Genomic DNA, 23,611 nt, shown 5'->3' on the forward strand with positions numbered 1-23,611 from the left:
GTAGAATTAAATAAGGGAAAAATATAAGCTCAATACTAAACAATGACACATAATACATTGTTTCACTATCAGTTGTCCACACAGCCACTGCTGTATGTGGTTTTCACTTTCTCAGTCGTATTTGTCATTCTAGGTTCAGTTCCAAGAAACACCATAGTACTTTGGGATGTTAATGAACATGACAATCTGTCTATTAGATTTAGAAATGTTGACCTGATGGTGGTGCCACATTAAAGGTCTAGAAAAATGATGAAGTCCTTTCATGTTCATTTGGCCACTAGCTGTTAAGCTATCTTGCTCTCGCCCAAAGTGTTGGACAGATGATTGCTATCCAGACCCGTTCTAATATCTGGAAAATGTGGCTGTGGGAGTTGGTAAGGTCGGATCATTTGAGGCCATTTGGAACCATTCAAGATAAAGTTACTTTTCTCTAGCACAGCCAGAGACCATCAAGTGTCCATTCCTACCAGTAGAGGGTAGCTCTACCATACATCAGATAACCAGCATGCCTGAGGAGGAATCTCAAATCCAGCCTTCCCCTGTAAATTGAGGAATACCGAAATTACCTCATCAACGGTTCCACTCATTTAACAGTGACCGCAACCTGCAAATATGACAATCTACTCGGTCTGTATGTGTTAAGAATTTGATCACAGTAAAAAAAAAGGTGGAAATACAAAGTAAACAGTACTACATGACTTAACTGCTAGTTAATAGCGTGCTTTATTAACAGTGGGATTGTTGTATACTTAGGGGCAATTAATACATAATATAGCCTATCGTATTGGTTGGATGTACAGTATATTATCTCATATTTCCAAATAATACCATATCATTTGTTTGGAGATTGGCTATGTTCCTAAGTAAAATTTAAAGAAAAGAAAAGAACGCACAATGCTGAAATAAATTCTAACTGTACTGAATCTGGTGTTTCCTCACCTTTTGGTCAACATTGTGAAACAGTCAGCATGCTAGAAATATTTTTAGGCTGCTTTGGTTAATACTGCTCAATCTACAGGAAGACACAGGGCGTCAAAGTTTGGAGAACAAAGGGTGTAATGCCTCACCTTGTTCTCTTCTGTGCGCGAGGATTGGACTGCATTGTCAAAGAAAGCAGATGATTGGTTAATTTTTGTGTCAGTCAACTTGTTAACATTTTTGATTGGTCGAAAACGACGTTCCTAAACTCACGTGCTTGTTCTCTTACTCGAAGGCGGTGTCCTTTAGCTGCCGGTGAGGAGGAGTGTTGTTGTTTGTGGGGAAAGTACTTAAAAAGTGCAAAAACTAGTCTTCTACAATGGGAACCCGAGATGACGAATACGACTATTTGTTCAAAGGTAATTTCTATTTTAATTGTGGATAAATGACAGCGTGGTAGTCATCTTTATAAAAGTTCGACGACAGCAACTGAGGAAGTCAACTTAGCCAGCGTTAATGCTAAAGTTAGCTCTACTAGTAGCAAAGTGGCATTCGATAACCTGAAACCTGTAATGCAAAACCTGTACTCGCTATTATAAGTACACGCTATCATAGCATTGTGTAATGCCACTAAAACACTTGGTCTTAAGTAGCTAAGCGCTGTATTTACTCGCCAATAGGCGAATCCAGTGATGGCAGTTAACGCTAGTGACTTGCTAACATTAGGCAAATAAGTAGCTATGTAAGTAAGCTAACGTTAGCTTGCTAACAGGGTAGCTAATGTTACTCAGCCTTGTTAAAATCATTTGTGACGACCTCAAGTGTACTTAAAACCACAAGCTCTTCAACAGCCGCCCTCTGTTGTGAAAGACAGAAGCTTTATTTTAAAATTGGTTCCCTTTACAAGTCTTCTAGCTAACTTTAAAGCTAAGACTGACGTCATTCCGCTATCTTGCTGACGTCGTCAAACAGTGAGCATAATAAATGTTGCTTGAAATATTGATCGAAGCTGCTCCTGCTCACACTATGAGCTGTCATGCACTACTTTAAACATGTAAGTAAGCATATCAAAATACATGTTTTACTTTTCATCTTTAATCAGTATTTTTTACAGCAGAGATGGATAGATACTTTATTAATCCCTTAGGGTAATTTAAGTCTCATACCGTTCATTCACTCAGCAAAAAAGACAACAACACTCAATGAAACAACATCCAATGAAAGCCATAAAAAATAGTCAAGAAAGTCAGAAAAGGAACTAAACTCAAACTAAGACCTACTGTAAGTTAGTACTAAATGTGTGCACCGTACTTTAGTGGGCAAGTAGGTAATATCATGTGCTGTAGAGCAAGCAATCATGATTGCTATCTATCATCAGTGCTGTCATAAAATACTGATTGAAGGTTAAAAGCACCGCTTACTGTTTATGGTTCGTCAAACTAATGTATGGCTAATGCGCAATGTTTTTATTTATTTTTTTTGCTGTGTGTATTTTGGTTCTAGTCGTACTAATCGGAGACTCTGGCGTGGGGAAGAGTAACCTGCTGTCCCGCTTCACAAGGAATGAGTTCAACCTGGAGAGCAAGAGCACCATCGGGGTGGAGTTCGCCACCCGCAGTATCCAGGTGGACGGCAAGACGATAAAGGCTCAAATCTGGGACACAGCTGGACAGGAACGCTACAGAGCAATCACCTCAGCGTGAGTATTATTATTATTATTATTATTTTTATTATTTATTTATTTATTTTTGACTGCAATATCTGCTGGTTTTGAGATAGTCTGGTTTGTCAAAGGCTAGGGCTGTTTCAGCCCATTAGGATATTGAATTTCATGCACATAGTATCCTTTTTTCAATCCCGCCTTGAAACTTTAATTCTAATAAATTAAACATAAAATGACTTTAATTAGTTTATTTTATGTAACATAGTATATAGTAGCATAACATGTGTTGGATTATCTACAGATATATTTCAATTAAATTAGTTTTTCAATTAAATTAGTTTTTTTATATTATATATATATATATATATATATATATTATATAAATCATACATATTGCTAATTTTCACATTTACTATAGCAGTATACAAGCAGATAAAGTTAATTGATTTGAGAAACTGCCATTTTAATTGTTTCTACCTGAAATTATTTGAAAAATGTATGTTTTCATTATAAACGGATCAAATTTGCACATTGCCGTTTTTGATTCATCAATTTCTTTACTCTGCGGTCACCAGGTATTACCGGGGTGCAGTTGGAGCTCTCCTGGTTTACGACATCGCCAAGCACCTGACATACGAAAACGTTGAGCGCTGGCTGAAGGAGCTGAGGGACCACGCTGACAACAACATCGTCATCATGCAGGTCGGAAACAAGAGCGACCTGCGCCACCTCAGGGCGGTGCCCACTGACGAGGCTCGAGCCTTTGCAGGTAAATTATTATTAATGGTTTCTATTACTGAAAAGCATTGCATTTAAAATAGTCATGCAATTTAAGTGTAATATTTTGTCTGAAGCTGAAGCTGCCTGTTGTTAACATGCATTCAAATTGCTTTAATGTGTGAAACACTCCATTCTGTCCTCCAGAAAAGAACGCTATCTCATTCATTGAAACCTCCGCCTTGGATTCCACTAATGTGGAAGAAGCCTTTAAGAACATTCTCACAGGTAGGCAAAGTCATAAAATCAAGATCAAGATAACTTTATTGTCCCCTGAGGGAAATTTGTCTTGGGCATCAGTACTACATTATGCTGCTGTAAACATCATTAAACACAGACTTTACACTCGCATACGAGATACAATCCACCCTACATTGCAGACAATGCACAAGTAACCAATGACCCTCGCCTGTCAATTGATAACCAAGTATATACAACCTGAATAATAAAAACAGATAATTCAGTATAAATTGCACTAGAGCACATATAAAAGAAAACAATATGACAGAAACAAAATACAACCGCCACAATACTATATAACAAAATCACATAAGATCAGGAACAAACCGCTTACTGTGAATCTCCTGGTAATGTAACATTAGGTTTTATTTAACAGTTACTGTTTTCTTTCACAGAAATCTATCGTATTGTATCTCAGAAGCAAATATCGGACAGATCTGCAAATGATGAGTCTCCAGGCAACAACGTAGTAGACATAAGCCTCCCCCCAACCTCAGACGGGCAGAGGGGCAGCAAACTCCCTTGCTGCCAAAGCCTGTGATGCTCTTATCTTCTTTTCCTGTCTGACTCTCTCAGTTTTTCCTCTCTTCACCTCTGGTTTACTTCAGATGTCATGCTGCTGTCATCATAATACCTTCATGGGTATTTAACATTCCTTTTTTGCTGGTTTCTTCTTGTTTGTTTGTCTTCCTCTGGATTCAGAAGAACCTGTCTGCAATCATTTACAGCCTCATAATAACCTGCAGAAGGAGAGAGAGTAAAGCTCTTATGATGTTGATCTTGAAGCTAACTTCTTTTTAATTAACTAGCCTTTATGGTCCCATTGACCTGTTCCTGTAGAAGGAGTGGTGAGGGATCAGTAGACCTGTGTATTACGGGGTTTCTACTTGCTTCCTTTTCTCGGCTTTCAATGAAACAGACTTTTGCCATGATCTGCTACAGTGGAATCCCAATTTGATGTCTGGTTGACCTGATTCTGCCTATCATGCAATACAGGTGTAGAAGAGGAGACGCAAAGACGGTACCACTGGTATATGGATGTGTACTCTGTCTGGAGTTTCTATTTGCCTCTTTAATTTTCCTCTTTGAGCCATGTGTCCACCGTGGCATGATATTAGCATGAGCCAGGTAACAGGCTGGCTGTGACTGTCTGACTTAATATGGGCAAGTGTGAAACAAATTGAGTGTTTTTATTTGTTTGGGAGTGAGTGAGTGTCTCTGTGTGTGTGTGTGTGTGTGTGTGTGTGTGTCTGTGTCTATCAAAGATACCAAAGGAGATGGATGCAATTGTTATCAGTTTTGGGTTTTCTTAAGCATGTTCAAAGCTGCTGAGGTTGCATTTCATTGCTGTATTTGGTAAACCAATCCAGGCTTTTCAAAACAATGTATAATGCTATATAGCAAAAAGTAATGTTCTAAATTGTGGTGTATGATTTATTATTATTGATATTGTGTAATGATAGTATCAGCCTGGATCAAGCCTTGTGTTCCTCACTTTTAAACAGGCTGTCTAAAAATGAAAATGTCTTTTGCACTTATGGCCAATCATTTCAGTGGAACAAATCCCATATATTTTTAAAATACTCCTCAACATCTTTATTGGTAACATTTTCCTGTTGGTTGTAAAGAGAAAACAAAGCACTCCATCTGGTGTGTTTTTTTTTTTTGTGTACATCATTTTCCTCTCATGCACTTACCCTTAGCTGTCATATTAATGTGTTATCTGGTAAAGGGAAATGGAGAAAGATGTAATCTGAAAACTTTTACATGGAAAATTAACTTTAAAATTAAAAATGAAAAACTTACACTCTAGCTAGTTAAGAAAGTGGAACTGAAAATCAGAAATGCAAATTGTTAATATGGTTGGCTGAAATGCCTCCCTTTTAACTCATCTGCGAGAAATGCTTTCATGTGGGATTGTTTCGATGCATTGTTGCGTGATATTTCACATTTCTTCAGAAGTACTGTATGTAAAGGTGGCAAAGGTAAACTTGTTTCTCTACTTTCACATTACACAGAAAATACTGAAGCATAAATAAACCAAATCCACATGACCATATAGGAGACTGACTTATTTTTGAATACATTACTCACTCAGTGTACCCATAACTTAATGCTGTGTTCACCACTATGGTTTAGCAACTCAGGTGTCACCAACCTTTGTAAATCTACACCTATGAGGCTAGGTGCTACAAGTTTTAGTAGTAGTAGTTTTACAGGATCTAATCAATGCCCTTGTGCAATCGCGGCAGGCAAAATCTAATAAAATATTAGATATTTGTTTTTAGAATTCTTTATCCGTTATTCAAAAAAATCTTGTCAATGTGAATGCATATTAGCAATAAATGTGTAAAATGTAAAAAAAGAAAGAAAAGAAACTATATCTAAATTGCTTGTTCAATTCAACATGGTCGGCATTTCTAAAAAGAGTTGATTAAGTAGCTCTCTATAATTAAGTAATCACTATGCAGTTGTAAATTGTCATTTCCAGGACTGTAAAATAAAATGTGGGAAGAAATGACACATTGGCGCTTTCAAGCGTCTGTCTGTGCTGTCAGTCTTTGAAAGTTTTCAGTGTTTTAAATTGTAAATTCTTTGCAGAAATCATCTGGTCCTGTCTGTTTATGGCTTTTGGCGAGTTGCGAATGAGATGTTTTCGGTGTGCGCCCCGCCCTTTGACAAGCTGTTGTTATTCCCAATCACTTTTTAACCCGTCCGGTTTTTGTTTTTGCACTCCTCTGCCCTGTCTCCACCGCAGAGGCAGACAGCTGAGGATGAGCCTCAGGGGGATATTTAAAGCTCTGGGAAAGCGGAAGCCTGGTCTGCTGTGTTATCATCAGCTGAGAACTGTTAGCTAGCACAGCGCCGAATAGCATATCACTGGCTAGCGCGTGGCACTTTATTCAGCGCTGTTTCCTCACACATTCAGCAAAAAATGAAACGAGAATGAAACACGAGGTTGTTCGGGTGGTATTGCCTGCAGCAGTGAAACGTCTTAAGAAGAAGACACGGGGTGAGTAGACATTTAAATGTTACACCAGGCGGGCGGCCAGCGGGCGGTACTGACAGCTGGCAGCTAGCTAGCAAACAACACAACTGGGCAATTGACATTCATTTAAGAAACCAATTGAAATGGAAAGAACTGGATAATTGCTGCTAATGTCTCAAATATGTCACTGTAACATTGCTAATGTATGCAGCTACTGCATGCCGCCGCCACGTCAATCGCATTGACATGATACAAGCCTGTTCCAGACAATAGTCTGGATCACAGCTGGATGCAGTGATGACAAAACCATGAACATTAAAACGAAATTAATTTGTTAGTAGTAAATGTATCATAGCATTATGTAGCTGCACTTATTAACTGAATTAGAAAACCAGGCTACAGTCACATTCACATGGAGAAAAAAAATTACATGAATATATGTTTCTTCACGGACTTCTGAAAATACGTTGGTCTGTTTAATTCCTGTGTTTACACACAGTACGCCACTCAGAAACATTAACTTAATAGATTTAGTTGTTGTCTTGGTTTTTGGGCTACCCTTTTGTTTATCTGGGTCAGGGATTGTGCCTCTTAATCGTGCCCCCACGACGTGTCAGTATCAGTATGCATACTTAATTATACCGAGCCGTGGTAATACTGAAATGTATGGGCTCAGAGGTAATCTGACCAGGGACCTGTGTAATGAAGTTCAGGCCTTCAGGCTTCACCAAACATCTGCAGTCCTTGCTTTGTCAATGTAAAGTGTGACCCAGATATATTTGGGATTTGTTGCAAACAGTCAATGTTTTACACTTTTATTTTGAGTATTAGATCATTGTTTTTTTTTAGAATGGTGAAAAATAACCATATGACTAGTTTATAAGGAGTAGAAATGTTACAACATGTACGGACCAAGTGTGGGAATTTCTATATAGTTTCAACAATATAGAACATTATTTCCTTCACAAGTATGTATAATGTATTTAAATTGCATCTATTGCCCAAGCAAAATTTCCCCATTGAGACAATAAAGTATATCTTATCTTATAATAATCATTGCAGGTCTGTTTTTGTGGATTTAATTGGATCAGATGTTATGTTAAAATGATTGTAGAGTGTAAAATCTTGCATTTATTCATAAGGAAATAGAATAAAGACACAAAATCCCATAAATGAACACAAATTTCTGCACCATCCGCCATGTTAAACCCCCCCGTTTAAAAACAACACAACAGTGTTGAGTACATAGGATTATAGATTTATTATGTTAGTTTGGCTGCAATGCTATGGTTTAATAGTGATGTGTACACAGCCACTGGCCAACTATGAGCACCAGTGATCCAAGATGAAGGATCAAATGGAGGCTCAGTCAGTACGTGAACACAATAAGTTTGTGTGTTAAAGTTACTCACTTAAATGTAGTTCAATCATTGGAATTTGTGAAAAAAATGAGAATCTCATAATTGCTTCAAGAGGAAAGAAGCTACTTCTATGTCATGACATACTTTTTAGAATTTCTTTTAGAATGTCTTGTCATGTAATAACTCATAACTGTATTTTTTTTCATCAAAATGAAAGAATTTCACGAAGAAAAAAAAACCCATTTCCATTTGCCATTGGTCTGTCACTGTACAGGATAATTTCCGAAAAGCAAGACAAATGTACTGTAGTAAATTTAGCAGTGTGCCTATTATCTTTAGTCAGGGGTTATCTGAGTGGAGACAGCTGTTTATCAGTCTGCTGCACATCACACGCGCTGCCTCTGACGATCACAGTTGCTTTTATAATGGATTTGCAGCTGCTTTTGCAAATTGGCCCACATCCAAACTCACAGCATTCTTGTTAATGACATCTTTCTAGATCACCTTAGTATTCTCACATGGCAGGAATTGAATAGTACATGAAGCACTTCCAGATGAGTACTGTCCTAACATAAGATAAGTTTACCTAGAACTAGACTGTATTGACAACATCCATATGTATTTTTACAGTACTGTTGTACTGCTGACAATATGACTGTTGGTCCAACTTTTATTGCTTTCACGCGATATAAAATTTCACTCATCTTGGAACAGCTGAACAGGATATTGTAATGTAATGCTATGTTACTATCACACAATTGTGTTGACCCAAAATGACAGACATTCGGTCAATCTAGTGTCACTTCACATATCTCTACTATATATGGATACATGTCATGTCAGCATGCTTCAGCTGAACGGTATTATTCTGCATTATTTATGTAAATAAAAAGAGTACTTTCTTGTTTTATGTATGAAGAGAATGCGAGTAGAAGCAGCAGTGCTGTGTGTTTGACCAATCAGCGACGCTCATCTGTGGAAACCCCACCCCCGACGGTTCCTGTACTATCGGGAATGCTACAGGGACTTTTTGGGGAAGAAATAAAGCCCCCAGATTAGACCCTTGTCCCTGTTGTCAAAAACACACATCCTGTATTATTGTATTGTTTGCATTTCAGAATAATATACCGGATTATGTATGGATGCATTAGTGTGAAAGGCTCTATTTAATTTTGTAGCTGGTAAAGGCATGGCTAATTTATATACCGCTGGGTAGCATTAGATAGATAGATAGATAGATAGATAGATAGATAGATAGATAGATAGATGAATATAGGAAACATACATCATAGTTTATTTATGAATCTTCAAAGTAACTAAAGCTGTAATAAACATAGCATGGCTCTATAATATAGTGAAGTATAAAGTAGCGTAAAATGGAATTACTTACATCCAAGTCTCTCAAAATTCTAAAATACAGTGTTTTAATTCTCCATCTGTCTGTCTCTACTTGTAGAAACTAACTCCTCCCAACCTGTGGAGAGCAGAGTTTGTGCTTCCTGCTCCTGAAGTCTTCCGTCGCCCCTGACCCTTTTATAGCCTCACCTCCACTGTAACCATGACGACAGGGGGGTGTTGCCACCTGCCTGGCTCTCTGTGTGACTGTGCGGGCAGCACTGGCCTGTGGAAGAGCGTGGAGGAAGCAGGTGGTGACGGGTGCCAAGCGCTCTACGTCACCCAGGTCACCGCCATGGATGGACGGTTGCTCTCCTCTGTGCTCAAACCCATGAGCGTGCAAAGGTAAGACTCACTTGCACTCATGTTGTTAAACAGAAATATGCAAGAAAAGACAGATGTTACTAATAACATTAACGATGGCTCGGTTCTATTCAAGTGTTCCAGTTAGCCGTGACACTGTGACATTGATCCATCACACACAATATCAGGGCCCTGAAGCTGAAGCAGCTAAATTAGGAGATTTATTTATGCATTTTTCTACAGTGACATGTCAGAAATCATGTCTGTGAAAAGGCCTTGTGCTTGTATTATATATGTATTTATTGAATTTTATTTTTGAGGTACACTTTGGATTTTTTTGAATGTTATTGTAGTTATTGTAGCCTCCCTATTTGGTCATCTGATCTACATGTGTTTCCATGTTTGATGTTTCTGCATTCCCTGCAATTTTAACGGAGTTGTGATTCGGGTCCCCTGTAACACACCTGTGTTCTGCTGATTGACAAAGCAAACCAAACGAAGAAGATAGTTAATGTGTATATGTTCTGAGCTGGTCCACAGTTTAGTGTCTTTGGGGTGTTGCAAACCCCTTTTTAGCATTTTTTTCGTATTCTACCTGCATTTTGGCAAAACTATATTTTATTTTGTCTCAGTGATGGTCCCATCTGCCGTATTTGCCACGAAGGAGGCAGCAGCGAGGGTCTCCTGTCTCCGTGCAACTGCGCAGGCACCTTGGGCACGGTGCACAGGAGCTGCTTGGAGAAGTGGCTGTCGTCCTCCAACACCAGCTACTGTGAGCTCTGCCACGCTGAGTTCAGCATCGAGCGCCGGCCGAGGGCTCTCACAGAGGTAACAAAGGTCAATACCCTTTGCTCGTCTGCAACAATCTTTCTGCTTGCCTTTTTTTTAACTTTCAGTTCATTCAACTTGGGTTGAGCTGCTGTTTGTGAATGACTGTGCATATATAAATGTGTAGAGGAGAAGTAGTAGTGTGTTTTTTTTTCTTCTTATCTTTCTGCTTGCTTGCTATTGTCTTTTCTGTACTTGATTGACTTAAGATCTCTCTTCCACCTGTCCACCTACCTCTCTCCCTTCCCTCTTTTTTTGCTTGTTTATTTTCTCCCTCTTCTCCATTTGTCTGTCTCCTACTTCTGATGCCACAGTGGCTGCAGGACCCCGGCCCTCGTAATGAGAAGAGGACGCTGTTCTGTGACATGGTGTGCTTTCTCTTCATCACGCCCCTAGCAGCCATTTCGGGCTGGTTGTGCCTGAGGGGCGCTCAGGACCACCTTCAACTGGGGAGCTGGCTGCAGGCCGTGGGCCTCATCGCCCTCACCATCGCCCTCTTCACCATCTATGTTCTGTGGACCCTGGTAAAAATGAACTCACATACAGATTAGACTGCAGGAATATTGTAATGCACATCTTGTTATCAAATAAAATAAAAAAGAACCTAATTTTTCCCTGTGAGGGAACTTCCTTTGTGATCAGGCCCATTCAGTCACCACATTCAACAATACATACTCAATACAAATACATGAAAATAAATAAACACTTTAAATACTAAGAACTAAAAGCCATGTGGGTAGGAGTAGAGTGGTGGGTTGGGAAAATTGTTCAAAGTCTGGAACGATTGGGGTTCATTGTCTGGATGATGGCACGAAGGTGGACATGGCTCATTTTGACCTTAGGGGCTAAATGCCTGCTATTATTATTATTATTATTATTATTATTATGTAGTAGTAGTAGTACTAGTAGTAGTAGTAGTAGTAGTTGTAGTAGTACTAGTTAGCTAAAAAGTAATGTGTATAATTGACCTATTGTCTTCCGTGGTTGTCTGTGCAGGTATCTTTCCGCTACCACTGTCAGCTGTACTCTGAGTGGAGAAGAACAAACCAGAAAGTGCGTCTGCTCATTCCTGAAGCCAAGGAGTCTAACTCTTCCCAGCATTCCTTGCTTTCTACCAAACTGATGAAGAAGTCTGCCAATGAGAGTATAGTATGAGACCAAATGGAGACGCTTGGTGATCATGGTGTCTTTTCTGTGCAAGGGGCTGAATGTCACCTGCCAACAAGCCTTTAAAGAAGCACTTGTGGGCTTTTTTTGTTGTTGCTTTTCACACAAAAAATGTCTTTGCCCCATCAGAACTTGCATCACATTACTTTTTAAAAGAAAAATGCCCTCCTGTGGGTGCAGAAATCAGCACATTTAAATGGAGTCTGGGTGACCAAGCTTATGCAAAGGCACTGAGGAACGGAGCCGCACATGGCAATGTGCAGAGACATGGGACATCGTCATGGACATAACATGAATAAGACATGACCAAACTAACTTGTTTAGTGGACTGTGAAATGTTTTATTGTTTTTCGGCTTGGTTTCAACAAACCCATCGATGGTCCACAGATGACTGCGGAGTGTAGCAGCTCCATTCAATGTTGTGCTGCAATGATGAAAGTGTATACTGCTCTATACAGTACATGTCATACCTTGGCATGCCCTTACCTACATAGGCCTTGCATTCTTTTAAAACGTTGCCCCTTGGGGAGCGCTTTCAAGCGATTGTGTGATGCCATATTAATCTGGGAAAAAGCATACCTCTTTGATTTATTCACAATTCAGATGCCAATATGCTGTCTGAGATGACACTTTAAATTTGGCACAAGCCTACTGGACTTCTTTCAAGGTTTTATTTTTTATCTTTTATCTGTTTTTACATCCCATTCAAGAATGGGTGGCGGCACAGCATTGGTAAAACCAGAGATTGTGCAATAGAACACTGTGGACTCGAGGTCTTCACCGTACATGAAGAGACCTTTCCCAACATGCACAGTTACGCATGCAAGCACTGTTAATCGTTTAGGGGGGATTTATTTATTTTTATTTTGTTAGTGTGTTGTAAAGTTCCTTTGTGGGTTAACAAAAACAAAAACATTTGTTTAACCACTGAATAATGAAAAGATTCCTACTGAAGTAGGGTTTAACAGTGTCCTCGTAGAGGTTCTCGTATTATTAGCACTATTTTATTATTATTATTAGGTCTTGTATAGATCGATGCAAAACTTCATCAAAATTTCCACAAGAGTTTGTTGGCTAATGCAGTGTACATCATTTTGTTAAAGTACCTAAAGCTTTAGTGCGTAACTTTTTGATAATAATGACCGTCTGTTACATTGACGCCATTGCCAAATGAGTTGCTGTAGAGCTAATTAAGACCATCAGCGCCACACAACTCGCTCTGGATTTCTCAGTATGGCTGTGTTCAGAAGATTGTGGCGTCTGGTGACTTTCAGTTTTGTTGTCATTACTGAGAATTCCTCATGGGGGGGAGGGCGGTAGAAACTACATACACCATAGCTTTAATTCATGCTATTTAATCCTGTTAACAAATTGTTTTTAAACCATACACATTGCTGCATGTGTGGTTTCCATAATCTCACTCAGAATCAGGAAGACTTCCTGCAAGCATTATCATCGACGCTATGGTCAAACATCATCGTCTCTGACCTTGTTGAGGAAAAACACGTTTTCTGTGCTGGTGTTTTGGGCGTCTGCCCGTCGACACTTTACCCACCAACGATGACTGTCATGTTGGGTACATTATGCAAGCACCACTAAGGCTTAATCTGACTTTATCTTAGTTTTCTCGTTTCTTTCAAGGAAGCCATGTGCGTATGTGCTTTTCTACATCCATTTTATGGATGTCAATGTTTTTTGGGTGCAAACCTGCCCTCCTTATGTTTTGGTGTTACTGACGAGACTCATTTGGGTCTGTATTGGTTGTTTGGGAGAGTAGACAAACTTCTCTCTCCGGTGTATATAGTTTGCTGCAGTTTCTAATCAAGTCACTCACAGTGGCTGTTTATCAGTCGGAAAACACAAAGGTGTCTGTCTGGTTTCCAGTTTCCTGGGTCATAACATGGTCCAGTTGTGAACATGGTTTATTACTCACTTAATTTGGATCACAGAGAGACGGTTAATTGACATGTGAACACACTGTGGCCTGTTAAAAGAGAGATTTGAAAAGTGTTGTTAAAACCAAGCAAAGGCCATGGGCTGAAACACAATGCCTTCTGGGTGTTCAGTATTATTGTGCAGATCTTACTACCTGTGTTTCCTCTTTAACTGTGCAAAATAACCTTAGCATAGAAAGCTTTAAGACAAACTTTAAAACCAGTCTAAAGCTTGACTGGTTGATTATTATTCATTTTGAGACTAAACGTCACTCTCCAAGAAAATGATTGGCTTTGGGGTTTTCTCTATTCAGTGGAATGACATTTGTATTTTTAATAATGATTCATGTTGATTAACATACTGATCATGATTTGCTCTTCCAATATGCTTTTTGTTGACCTTCTAGATGTCAAGATGAAGGCATTGGTCCAGTATTGACATTCAGTATTGTCACATTGTAAACACATGCAGTACGTTGCCTGAAGTGTGCAGAGGCCAAAATTCTGGATTTTATGCGCAAATGTGTTATTAATCTTGTTTTTATGTTATATGTATTTACTTTGTAACAATCAGGCTTAACCAAACAGTATTTTACTAAAACTGGTGTATGTTGGTGTGGCATTGTCACAAAAGAATCATCAAAGACCATTTCATACCTGTCCAAAGCAGATTTCTGTTATTGGCTGACAATAATCATCAATTCAAATTACTTTTCTCCCCCCCGCTCTCTGTGTACTTTCCTGCCACGAAACCCCGTGATCTGAAATGACAATACAGGTTTAATGTCTCATAGGCTTGTTATAAAACATTAGTCATAGGAACAGCATCTCAGTAGCACTGCTTGGTGGGAAATTGACACCATACAGTGAGCCATTGTGCAACAATCTTTCTTCTTTTTCTTTTCTATTATCTGTTCTTATCTGACTGCTGACACTGTGGCTTAACTTTTCCACCCTGGTAGTTTCCTTGCCCTGGCCAACATTACACTTTGGTACTTTAGCTCGTGGTGGGTTGTCCCACATACTGTTAGTAGTTTGTTTTTAACCGATCCCAGAACAAAGGATTATATCCTGCAATATTGCGACGCATCCGTGGCGCCTTACAAGCTTATGAGTCATTGGATCATCCATGTGTTTACTGTTTGTCATGAACGAGGCTTTTCTCCACGTACCGGGATCTGATTTGGGGCAACGCAAAGAGCTGAGGTGCAGTTATTCAACAAACAACTACAAACAGAACAGAAGTTGTAGGTTAATGCGATGTGATGTATGCAACACTGCTCCTCCTTTGGCTCCCTGCAGATCCTCGTATCTCCAAAGAGTTGTTACTCCTTCACCACAATGAAAATACTTACTATATATAGTCTCCGCAATTCAAATCCAAAAAGGGATTTTACATTGTTTTCTTTGCTGTTTATTACACCAATGAACACGTAAATAATGTTCTTTTTTTTCCTAAATGTCTTTTTTGGAGGGTATGTTGATATGCATTATTTGCAATTTCATGTAACAATTCTTCAGTATTTAAATTTTTAATACCACAATGTTGATAGTGTGCTGTGGAAAAAAGAAAGATGTCTTCACCAAACTACTGGTTCCTGCAATCAGCCAAGAATTGTTTGCAAAGCAAATAAAACATGATAACTTATGGGGGGGACATTAATCAAGGTGATTTGTTGTTTTGTTTACATGGCTGCGTTAATGCTAATCACTATTGTCTGTTTTCTGCTCATGTAGAGACATCTGTGCTCTAACCTCAACATTCCAGTATACATGCTACTATATGGCTGTTTACAGATCATCCTCTTATTCCAGACAGGATGGGGTGTTATTACTATAAATCTGTTGTTGACCACAGCTGTACATGTACCCCTTAATCCTGACGGAATAACAACTGCTGATGTCAAGTTTTGCTCCGGTAGAGGCTTTTAGAATCTCCTCTTCCCACCCCCTGCATTTGGAGAATATAAGCAGCTTAGTTAGAAAAACACTCGTCCAAAATATTCCATAGTGAACAAACAGGCAGTCGGTTTCTGCTCCTCGGAAGGAAAACAACACAAACTATTTCAGTGGGTCTTGATTAGTGATAAAAAATGATTGTGGTTACCCTGATATTGTCACTGGAATGCTCATGTTCCAGATTTAGGGACATTTCCCAGTTTTTTTTCCATCAAAGTTACAAGTTCAAATCTTAACTTTGGGGGGGGGGGAACAAAAAACAAACTACAATGGAGCTTTACACAACTTGACATTGAAGACGTAGTGAGTCTTTTTAATGAAGTAGCTAAACAACAGTAAAAATGTACTCTATTACGAGTAAAAAGAGCCCACAGTTGTCACCAAAATGAACTTTAATAAGTACTTTTAAAAGTAAATGCTGCATTCAAAACATACCTCATTGGATTCTCATTACTTGTTACTGCTGATGTATTAACAGGTAAGCAGCATTTTAGTGTTGTAAAGCTGGAGCTCATTTAGTAAACAATTGACTAGTTTAATCTAATACACTCACTCATTGTATAAACTGATCACATTTTAATGGTAAAAATTGATCTGAAAAGTAGAGTAACTACAGCTGTCACAAATGTAGTGGAGTAATAATATTTTCCTCCAATGTAGTGGACAAAATACAAGTACCTCAAAATTGGATTCTGGTACAGTAATTGAGTATATGTATTAACTTTCCAGGAATTTGATGAAATGACTAATACTTTTCCTAAAAATCATTAAAACAATTTCAGCAAGAATACATCAATTCAACAGTTAACTTTTGTTAAGGATTTTATTGTAAATGTTTACAGTTTTCAAATTTAAAGTAAAACAATGACAACTTAAGCCAAATATTCTTCAATAAATACATAATGAGGATATTTTTGGCATGATAACTTATCCGATGTAAGAAGAAAGTTGGAGGAACCACGCTGTTAACGCATAATACTGCTTCACCAGGTTGGACTAACTGCCTGTATATTTAAACAGCACCATCTAGTGGTAACCATTGAAATGTATTTTAAAACCTCGCTGTACACGACAGAGTTTCAGTTCAAACAACTTCCCAGGCATTATTAAGACAGCAACGACTGCCCAGGTCCCTGCATTGCAGAAACCTTCACATTTCATTCACAACTCGACAAACCAAGTGACATAAAGGCTTCTGGAAGTGTTCTGTCATGGCAGAAGAGAAGAGCACGAGTGAGTTCAAAAGTCTATATAAGACAGAATGAAAGGTAGAAAGAAAAACAAAAAAAGAGGATAGAGTGACTAGGGAGTTGGCCGTGAACAGAGCAACGGGAACAAAAAGTGCACGGGTGATGTGGAGAGCTGGAGGATGAGTGTCATGGGGTTGAGCATCACAGGCTCTGGCAGCACTGGAGTTCGTTGCCCCTCTGCCCGTCAGTGGTCGGGGGGACACTTATGTCCACTACATTGTTGCCCGGAGACTCGTCGTGGGCAGATCTGTCCGCTATCTGCTTCTGTGAAACGATGCGGTAGATTTCTGCAGAGGGGAATTCAAGAATGAAAAACACAGCAATGTTCTTAATTTGGTCAAAGATTCTTAGAAATGATCTAATGTCTCAGCATATGTAGTTGTGGCACTGGTATTGATCCCTGTTTGTACCAAAATAAAATGGTTCAGTCCCGTATCAAAATAGTACAACATTAAAGTGCCCATATTTGGGGATTTGGGGTACTATTTTGTGTCTCTGGTGCTTCCACACAAACTACAAACTATCCATTCTGTTTTGAGTGAGATCTAGTTTCTGAATGTCCTCCGCCTTCAGTCTCAGGGTGAGCTGTTCAACATCTCCACGGCTTTCTATGTCACTAGCCGAGACGAGGTGGCTAAACGTAGCGTGCTAGCTCGTTCTCAACAGCAAAACACTGCTACAACACACACTAGTTGACCATAATGTCCTAAAGAACTACTTCCATAAGAAGTAAAAACACAGAGACCCAAACACACAGGGTGAAAACAGGACCTGCAGCAATGTGCAGTACAACAACAACATGGCGCTTACAATAAATAAATAAAATGAAACCATGTAATCTGGTATAACCTCAAATTACAATTATGAACCTGAAAATGGGCATAATGTGGGCGCTCTAAGCTAATGTGTAAAAAGTACACAAGATATTTTTGTGAGGTGATGGTACAAAAATAATGGTACAGTGAGTCAGCATCATACTCTGTTTCTAGGGGTGGAAAGACAACAATATTTTGAATGAATGATAATGTTGCTGCGTGACTGCTGGGTGTGTTAACAGGCAACTGTTTAGAAAGGTGTGTCATAACTTAAATGGCGAGGATATAAAGAGAAATTACTTGTGTAAAAATCTACTTAACAAAACTTAAAAATCTGGCCCGATAAAATGTAGACCATAGTTGTTTTTTTCAATCCTGACAAAATATATTTATATGATCTCTCGCCTAATGCATAACAAATGGAAAAATATACATGTATAGCTATTAAATGAAAGAATACTTGAAATAAAAAAATACTAAAGTAAAAGCAAAATTTTTGAAAATACTCAAATATATAGCAATTACAAAAATATTACTTTGTTCCAAAAATGACAGTTAGATGGTTACTTCCATCCTGTCTGTCACTCAATCCCCACCATCAAGTAAACCGCAGGCAGGCTTCAGATAACCTGGTGAAGTTAGTTGACAATGTCAAACTTTAAGCTGGAACCTCTTGTTTCTCTGTTACATGAACAATACCAACCTTCTCTCATTGAACCAAACCCTAAATGACCTAATGATATTATACTGAAAACGATAGATGTGCAACATTGATCTCTTCAGAGTACATCACATGAGATTACCGCTTGCTCTTCCTACCTGTTAAAATGTTCTTGAATGCCTCTTCTACATTTGTGGAGTCCAACGCTGATGTCTCAATAAATGAGATACTGTTCTTTTCTAATGTTGGAAGAGAAGAAACATGTACAAAGTCAAGTATTTTGCAGATTAGAAGACTGGCTTGGACTGCTTCCTTACCACCGTGCTTGGTGATTTACCTGCGAAGGCTCGAGCCTCGTCAGTGGGCACCGCCCTGAGGTGGCGCAGGTCGCTCTTGTTTCCGACCTGCATGATGACGATGTTGTTGTCAGCGTGGTCCCTCAGCTCCTTCAGCCAGCGCTCAACGTTTTCGTATGTCAGGTGCTTGGCGATGTCGTAAACCAGGAGAGCTCCAACTGCACCCCGGTAATACCTGGTGACACCAGATGAATACAATAACTATATCATCTTTATTCAAGGTAGGGGCGCACACAATATCAACTTAATATCGTTTTTGCAACATCACGTTGTTGTCCAGAAGAGTATGCGATATTCCGTTTATATTGTGGAGAGATGCGCCGGTGGCTGTATGTTGTGATCAATTTAGAGCCCGCATACTTCACTGGCCAGTGTCCCTGTCACACGTGCACACTTCGACAGCGTGAGTGAAGAGGGTGAGAGAGACAGCGAAAGAAGCAGGAAGCGAAAGGACAGGAAGAGAGAGTGCAAACTGCAAAGCGAGAGTGTGTGGAGCGAAAGGAAAGAAGAGACCGAAGAGTAAAAACATAAGTGTGGCTTAGGAAGACGATGAAATTATGGAGATTGAAGAGGAAACGTTAGTAGCCAAAATATAATGTCTCCATGGAAGTACTTTGGCTTTAAGCCGACGGATGTTGCTGAAGTTAATGCACTATGCAAAACATGTTGGTACAGCATGTAAGAGGAAATACAATCAACCATTTTTCTTACCTTAAAAAACACCAGAAGACAGTGTGCATAGTGATATCCCGAAAAATAAATCTTTATTTATTTATTCAGGTTCTACTGTAGGTTTAAATAAACCCTTGAGTTGTACAAAAACCTTGATATTCTCTTCATCTATTTTGATGTTTCATCCCATAACTTTATGTTGGTGTATATGTTTATGAATATCAAAATTAATTTTGATATTGCAATATTAAAGCTCAATATTGCAATATCACATTTTGTCAGTATCGTGCAACTCGCTTACGCTAGTTTACACACAGAGGGAATACTCACGCTGAGGTGATTGCTCTGTAGCGTTCCTGTCCAGCTGTGTCCCAGATTTGAGCCTTTATCGTCTTGCCGTCCACCTGGATACTGCGGGTGGCGAACTCCACCCCGATGGTGCTCTTGCTCTCCAGGTTGAACTCATTCCTTGTGAAGCGGGACAGCAGGTTACTCTTCCCCACGCCAGAGTCTCCGATTAGTACGACTGTAAACAAAAAAACACCTTTTAAACCACTTATCAGGGTAATTGAGCAAGGAAAATGTGGTGCACTCAAACTGCCTTCTTTTAATATTTATCTATAAATGCAAATGGAAATAAATGTGCTACATTTAGCCAAATGGATTTTTTTTACTGCAGATTTACAGACATTGATGCTGACAGTTACACAAAATGTACTGAAGAACTATCATTAAAAGTTTGCACTATAGTCAGGTTATCCTTCGGCCATGGCTATTTTCAGGCAAAGTGAAAGTGCTGACTTGTTTTGCTGCTTTCCTTTTCATACTGAAAAAACCTTATCAGACTGGGAGTCATGCAGGAAGAAGCTGACAAAAGCCTGTACTTTGGGAAATCTGACTCAACAGTTTCTCAAGGCCTCTGATCCTGTGTATTTGTAACGAGTCGTCAGTACACAATATGTAATCAGTTTTCCAGCTGTCACACTGGTGGCCTGGGCCTCATTTACTACCATACCATACTTACTACAGTAGATCCATGTGATAAACCCTATGAATATGTACCCTCTTCAGTAAACTCTTTTACATCCCTGCATCTAAACTTTAGTCAACGATTCTGCATAAAATGACACTTGTAACCCTCTCTCTCTCCTTCCCTTCCCTGTTTACTACGGCACTTATTGTTACTAAAACTTGCCTGTAAATCAGTCTTAGAGCAAGTTCTTGGAGCAGATGGTTACTGGAAATTACCTCTGCAAGCTGAAAATGACAGTTAGGTTCTCATCTTTTGAGATCCAACACAGTATGTATAGTATACAGTAGTCCAGTATAACTTAGTTAAACGCCATCATGTGATGTATGTTGTGGAGAGATTGCTTCGACATAACAACACAATAATAAGCTGTTTCTTATTCAGAAGAATACCAGTTCGTCAGCAACATGTTATCAGGAAACTCAACTCCAAGGTGTAAAAGAACCACTGTGACGATCAGTACTCCAATCAGGCCAAATCTACAATTGTTTGGTAGGGAAATATGCCCTTTGCCATCAAACGCAAAATGGTGGTTGGGAAAGTAATACATAACGATACCTGAAGCAGCTCCAGAAAACCAAAGCCATACACGAGTGTCCTCTCCCTTCCTATTAGAAGGAGCGAGTTTCCTCCTCAGGAGAGACAGGTTTAGACCACTGAATAGTCCGCCACAAAGGGAACTCTTGTTTCCATTTCTAATTAATGTATCGGGTTTCAGCCCGCCTGAAGAAAATACGCCACTGTTGGTGCTTTTAGTTAGGGACAACTTATCTCAAATTACAATAAACTAGAACTGAAAAACGTTATTACAATAGTAATAGCTAGCACCATCCGTTTGACTAGCTAGCTACTAGCTTGCAGGGCTAACGTTAACTCACCAAACGCCCTACTTTCTTTAAGATATATTGAGCAAAACAAGTGATTTGTGACAAACCTTGACACTAATATTCGGTAACACACCTTAAGAAAAAGTAAACGTTAGGTTTATTTGGAATGACGAGTCCGAAAAAAACGTTACTAGCTAGCAACAGTGAGCTGCCATCACCAGCTGAAATTAAAACTGACCACTGACGTTTAGCACAGTTAGCATCCATGCTAACCTCAGCTCGGCCAGTTTCCCTGCTAAATGACATCAAACAAGGTTATCTAAAAGCAGTTTTTCTTCCGCTTACCTTTGAATAAGAAATCATACTCGTCGTCTCTGTTCCCCATTGTTTGATACGATCCCCTTTTAAATATTACGGTGATGACAGAAAATATGTTCCCTGCCCTAACCAGGGTGCTGTGCCAAGATGACAGAAGATAATACCATAGACAGTGAAAGAAGTACGCACATTGCGTAGGAAGATCAATGTCGCTGGGAGGGAGAGTTGCGTTAGTGACGTACCGGTACGTTACGGAATGCCATTTTATTCAATATTAAATAAAGAAATGTGTCTGTGAATTAGCTAGCTACTTCCAGAAATAAATAAATATGGCAAAAATACATAATCAAAAACAAATACAAACTAAATAAATGTAAATAAATTAACATAGTTAAATAGCCTAAATAAATAGGATTTACTATTATTTTATTTTAGCAGACTTGCAGTCTGCGTTGGGGATGAATTTAAAGGTGTAAAAGGACAAAGAAACACAGCACTAAACACACACTATACAGCAATCTGGGCCAGAAAGACAAAAAAACATATATATTAATATAATTATATACAGCATATATACTGTATACTGTACATATATGTATAATATATATATATATATATATATATATATATATATATATATATCAGAATCAGAATCAGAAATACTTTATTGATCCCCGAAGGAAAACTCTGTGTTACAGTTGCTCAGATATTAGGAATATAAGAAATATAAATAAAGAAATAAAGAAATATAAGGAGTGTTGATATTTACAGTTAAAGGAATATTATGATACAGTATTTACATAAATAACATAATTAAGGTGTTGCAATGGTGAAAAGTAATAATAATAATAATAATAATAATAATAATAGTAGCAGTTGAGTATTGCACACATTACAAGCCAGTGTTATTGCACAAAACAGATAATATTGTCCAGTTTCAACCTCTCTAAGTGTCTGTGTGCCAGACACTTAGAGGGAGGAGTTATAAAGTTTGATGGCCACAGGCAGGAATGACTTCCTGTGGCGCTCTGTGGTGCATTTTGGGAGAATGAGTCTATCACTGAAAGTGCTCCTGTGATTGAGCAGCAAGCCATGGAGTGGGTGCGAGACATTGTCCAAGATGGCATGTAGTTTGGACAGCGTTATATGGGGGGTGTTGGCTGAGATCTAATTAGATTTGATGATAATAAAACTGAGTAAAATGCGTTTACCCCTGCGATCATTCAGTCTTGCAAGAAGGTCTTCAAATGAGGCAGTGTCTGTCATCAACTTCAGCCAGTCTGTAAAACTAGGCCTTGCTTGGCTTTTTCCAGTGTCTAAGAATGATTTGTGTAGTGATAAACCCAGCTAGTGTCAGAGCAGACTCTGCTTTAGAAATCTCTGGCGGAAAAAGGGACCTATCACCAAGTAGACACAGCTGGGGAGACTCTGGCAATGGTGTGGCTAACCAATCGGCAATAGTTTATATGATTTGTTTCCAAAAAGGAAAGACCAGGGGGAAATCCCACAAAAGATGAAGGTAGGATCCTATGGCATTCATACACTTTTCGCAATTCAAACACGGATTGTCCTGCATTTATCCCATTTTCTGATGCTTGGCTGGTGTATAATAGCCTAATAACAGTGAACAACCTTATAATGTGTGAATTTGCTAATCACATCCCTCACCGGCCACCCTGTATTGGAAACCTTATCCCATGCCTCTTCCTCAATGGTTGAGTTCAAGTCCCTCTCCCATATTAACCTTTAGTGTTTATTTTCCCCCATAAAGGTTGATCAGTTTTCTACTTATCCAGGTTAAGCTGAAATAATGGAGAAAAATAGCAAATTGTTGATAGCTGGAGTAAGACAAATCCCAAAATACTGCATACCTAATTCTATCCACTTAAACTGAAATGCATTATTTATTGTTGGAAGACAGGTTGTAGACACTGGCATTACTTCAGACTTCAGAGAAGGTTTCCATGAGCTCCAAGAGCCTGGGAGCTGGGGAGCCAGGATCTACAGACAGCCAAAGGATGTCGTCTGCATATAGAAACAGGTTTTGCCCCCCCCCCCCATGCTTGTATTTGATCTGAATGCCATTATAAGTGACTAAAGAAATAAGATAAACAATAGTGGAAAAAGAGGGTCTCCTTGTTTGGCGCC

At 39.0% G+C, this 23,611-nt stretch overlaps 3 protein-coding genes across 4 annotated transcripts; 2 read left to right on the plus strand and 1 right to left on the minus strand.

Annotated features, from left to right (window-relative positions):
• The first annotated feature begins 1,174 nt into the window (after positions 1-1,174).
• Positions 1,175-6,121, plus strand: LOC116696110 (ras-related protein Rab-11B). Its single transcript, XM_032526860.1, has 5 exons — positions 1,175-1,337; positions 2,422-2,617; positions 3,157-3,350; positions 3,506-3,586; positions 3,994-6,121. Exons 1-5 carry the CDS (start codon positions 1,298-1,300, stop codon positions 4,137-4,139), a joined length of 657 nt encoding a protein of 218 aa, XP_032382751.1. The 5' UTR covers positions 1,175-1,297; the 3' UTR covers positions 4,140-6,121.
• Positions 6,122-6,342: 221 nt separating this feature from the next.
• marchf2 (membrane-associated ring finger (C3HC4) 2) lies at positions 6,343-12,208 on the plus strand. Of its 2 annotated transcripts, none has more exons than XM_032526858.1 (5): positions 6,343-6,611; positions 9,405-9,688; positions 10,279-10,483; positions 10,789-10,998; positions 11,471-12,208. In XM_032526858.1, the coding sequence occupies exons 2-5, from the start codon at positions 9,507-9,509 to the stop codon at positions 11,627-11,629; spliced, it is 756 nt and encodes a 251-aa protein (XP_032382749.1). In that variant the 5' UTR covers positions 6,343-6,611; positions 9,405-9,506; the 3' UTR covers positions 11,630-12,208. The 2 variants fall into 2 exon arrangements, with proteins under 2 accessions (XP_032382749.1, XP_032382750.1); XM_032526859.1 differs by having other exon boundaries at positions 6,347-6,611; positions 10,279-10,474.
• A 4,130-nt stretch (positions 12,209-16,338) lies between these two features.
• Positions 16,339-21,706, minus strand: LOC116695884 (ras-related protein Rab-11B). The gene is made up of 5 exons (XM_032526409.1): positions 21,491-21,706; positions 19,619-19,814; positions 18,598-18,791; positions 18,419-18,499; positions 16,339-17,071 (listed from the first exon to the last, which is right to left on the minus strand). Exons 1-5 carry the CDS (start codon positions 21,528-21,530, stop codon positions 16,926-16,928), a joined length of 657 nt encoding a protein of 218 aa, XP_032382300.1. The 5' UTR covers positions 21,531-21,706; the 3' UTR covers positions 16,339-16,925.
• Positions 21,707-23,611: the final 1,905 nt, after the last annotated feature.

Source organism: Etheostoma spectabile, chromosome 9 (genome assembly GCF_008692095.1).
Source record: "Etheostoma spectabile isolate EspeVRDwgs_2016 chromosome 9, UIUC_Espe_1.0, whole genome shotgun sequence".
In the NCBI taxonomy this organism is placed as follows: Eukaryota; Metazoa; Chordata; class Actinopteri; order Perciformes; family Percidae; genus Etheostoma; species Etheostoma spectabile.

What these genes read in the sequence shown, in the direction of transcription:
- LOC116696110 (XM_032526860.1), top strand. Translation starts at nt 1,298, where the DNA reads ATGGGAACCCGAGATGACGAATACGACTATTTGTTCAAAG. An exon ending in CGAGGCTCGAGCCTTTGCAG is followed by an intron (nt 3,351 to 3,505) that starts GTAAATTATTAT and finishes TCTGTCCTCCAG; the next exon opens with AAAAGAACGCTATCTCATTC. An exon ending in CTTTAAGAACATTCTCACAG is followed by an intron (nt 3,587 to 3,993) that starts GTAGGCAAAGTC and finishes TTTCTTTCACAG; the next exon opens with AAATCTATCGTATTGTATCT.
- marchf2 (XM_032526858.1), top strand. Translation starts at nt 9,507, where the DNA reads ATGACGACAGGGGGGTGTTGCCACCTGCCTGGCTCTCTGTGTGACTGT. An exon ending in AAACCCATGAGCGTGCAAAG is followed by an intron (nt 9,689 to 10,278) that starts GTAAGACTCACT and finishes ATTTTGTCTCAG; the next exon opens with TGATGGTCCCATCTGCCGTA. An exon ending in TCTATGTTCTGTGGACCCTG is followed by an intron (nt 10,999 to 11,470) that starts GTAAAAATGAAC and finishes TTGTCTGTGCAG; the next exon opens with GTATCTTTCCGCTACCACTG.
- LOC116695884 (XM_032526409.1), bottom strand. Translation starts at nt 21,530, where the DNA reads ATGGGGAACAGAGACGACGAGTATGATTTCTTATTCAAAG. An exon ending in TACAGAGCAATCACCTCAGC is followed by an intron (nt 18,792 to 19,618) that starts GTGAGTATTCCC and finishes TGGTGTCACCAG; the next exon opens with GTATTACCGGGGTGCAGTTG. An exon ending in CGAGGCTCGAGCCTTCGCAG is followed by an intron (nt 18,500 to 18,597) that starts GTAAATCACCAA and finishes TTCCAACATTAG; the next exon opens with AAAAGAACAGTATCTCATTT.